At 37.7% G+C, this 2408-nt stretch overlaps 1 protein-coding gene across 1 annotated transcript; it reads right to left on the bottom strand.

Moving 5' to 3' along the window:
- Positions 1 to 203: 203 nt before the first annotated feature.
- LOC108170690 (uncharacterized mitochondrial protein AtMg00810-like) lies at positions 204 to 635 on the bottom strand. The gene has a single exon (XM_017325944.2). It carries the CDS (start codon positions 633 to 635, stop codon positions 204 to 206), a length of 432 nt encoding a protein of 143 aa, XP_017181433.2.
- Positions 636 to 2408: the final 1773 nt, after the last annotated feature.

The raw sequence follows: 2408 nt of genomic DNA, 5'->3' as shown, positions 1-2408 counted from the left end.
GAATCTGAGTTGGCTCCACTTGTTCCTCACCAAAATCTAAGAGAACAAACCTTAACCAGATGGCATGGGCAGTTGCTTCTATAACACTAACATACTCAACCTTTGCAGTGGACAGTGCTACACTACTTTGTTTGATTGAGGCCTAAGAAAATGCTCCAAAACCAAAACTGAAAGCATAACCCGAGGTGCTCTTCATGTCATATTCACTTCCTCCAGTCACTATCATAATAGCCAATAAGCACATCATCTTTGCCTTTCTCATATGCAATTCCATAGTCCAGTGTTCCTTGTATATATCTCAACACCCTCTTTGTGGTTCCCATGTGCTTTCTGGTTGGATTGTGCATGAATTGAGCTAGGAAACTTGCAGCAAACATTATATCAGGTCTTGTAGCTATTAAGTATAACAGACTACCAACCATCTTCCTATAAAGACTTTCATCAGCCATCTCACTTGCATCAACTTTGCTTAACTTTTCATCTGCTACAAGTGGAATTGCAACATACTTGCAATCCTTCAATCCAAACTTCTCCAGCAAGGTTCTTGCATATTTCTTTTGATTCAGAAAGATGCAGTCTTCTGTTTGAATTACTCCAAGCCCTAAGAAGTGATGCAACAGACCTAAATCCGACATCTCATACTTTCTCATCATTTATGCCTTAAATTTATCCATCAATGCACTAGAACTCCCTGTGTATATAATGTCATCAACATACAAGGAAACAATGAGAATTCCTACCTCAGTTGTTTTGATGTAAAGGGTTACCTCACTTAGACTTTTATGAAAGCCAGCATTATAGAAATAAGAGTCAATTTCTTTATACCAGCCCTTTGGTGCCTGTTTTAAACCATATAAGGCCTTCTTGAACTTGTAAACCTTGTCCTCTTTACCTACAATTACAAATCCATGTGGCTGATCTACATACACTTCTTCATTTAGAACCCCATTCAAGAGTTCAAATTTCACATTGAGTTAGAACAACTTCCATCATTTCTGTGTAGCTAGTCTAATTAGAGTTCTAATGGTGTCAAGCCTTGCCATATGGGCAAATGTCTCATTGAAATCAACCCCAAGCTTTTGAGAGTACCCCTTTGCAACTAATCTTGCCTTATTCTTCTGTATAGACCCATCCATGTTCAATTTTGTTTTGTAGATCCACTTGACACCAACTATTGGTTTATTAAATGGTCTGTCAACAAGTTCCCAAATGCAGTTCTTCTCTATTATAGCAATTTCTGCTTCCATTGCTTTCTACCATGACTCATCTTTGGCTGCTTCTTCAAAGCTCTTAAGCTCAACTATGCATAAATTACACTTTGCATACACTTCTGTCAAGCTCTGAACTTCAATGAGGTATGCTCATAGTCTTAGGGACCTGTGTTATTCTGCATTGGGACAAATCTTGAACCATTTTCAATTGATTCACAAGTTTCAGATGCAGGTATCAGAGACTCATCATTTACATTACATCTATCACTTGAGCTTCCTTCTTCCCTTTGTTTACAGGTTTCCACACCAGTTATTGGTACACTAATACTCTTCTCAGATTGACACTTCCAATCCCAACAAGCATTTTCATCAAATATCACATTTCTTGGCACAATCATCTTTTTTGAATCAAGGTCATAAAGTCTATAACCTTTCTCACATGTGCCATACCCCAAGAAAATACATTTAACACTGGTTTCATCTAGCTTCTGTCTGAGATGACTTGGAATATGAGCATAACATATAGAACAAAAAACCCTTAAGTGCTTGATTCTTAGCTTTCTTCCACTATAAGCCTCAAAATGAGCCTTTTTGTCAAAAGATTTAGTGGGACACTTATTAAAGATATACATTGCTGTGTTGACAGCTTCAGCCCAAAACTCAAATGGAACAGCCTTTTCAATCAGCATGCATTTTTCCATTTCTACTATGGTTCTGTTCTTCCTCTCAGCTATACCATTTTGATGCGGTGTATAAGTAACTATAAGTTGCCTTTCCATGCCATCTCTTCACAAAAGTCACTGAATTCAAAAAATGTGTACTACCTTCCTCTATTACTTCTCAACTTTTTTAATTGTTATCCACTTTGTAGCTCAATTATGGGCTTAAACTTCTTGAGTATACCAAACACTTCAGACTTGTATCTCAAGAAATAGACCCAACACATCCTAGTGCAAAAATATATAAGGGTAAGAAAGTACCTATTACTAGCCTTTGTAGGAGTTTGCATAGGTCCACAGATGTCTGAGTGAACAAGTTCTAGAGGGAGAGATGCCCTCCATGATGGTTTTTTTGGAAATGCATCCCTGCAATGCTTCCCAAAAGTACATCCTTCACATATCTCATATGTCACTTTGAGTTCAGGCAATCCAGCATCATATCTTGTTCTTTGAGTTGCCTCAGACTGCCCATATTCAA

This window comes from Malus domestica, chromosome 10, assembly GCF_042453785.1.
Source record: "Malus domestica chromosome 10, GDT2T_hap1".
Classification (NCBI taxonomy): Eukaryota; Viridiplantae; Streptophyta; class Magnoliopsida; order Rosales; family Rosaceae; genus Malus; species Malus domestica.
This window is presented reverse-complemented; position numbering and strand designations above follow the sequence as displayed.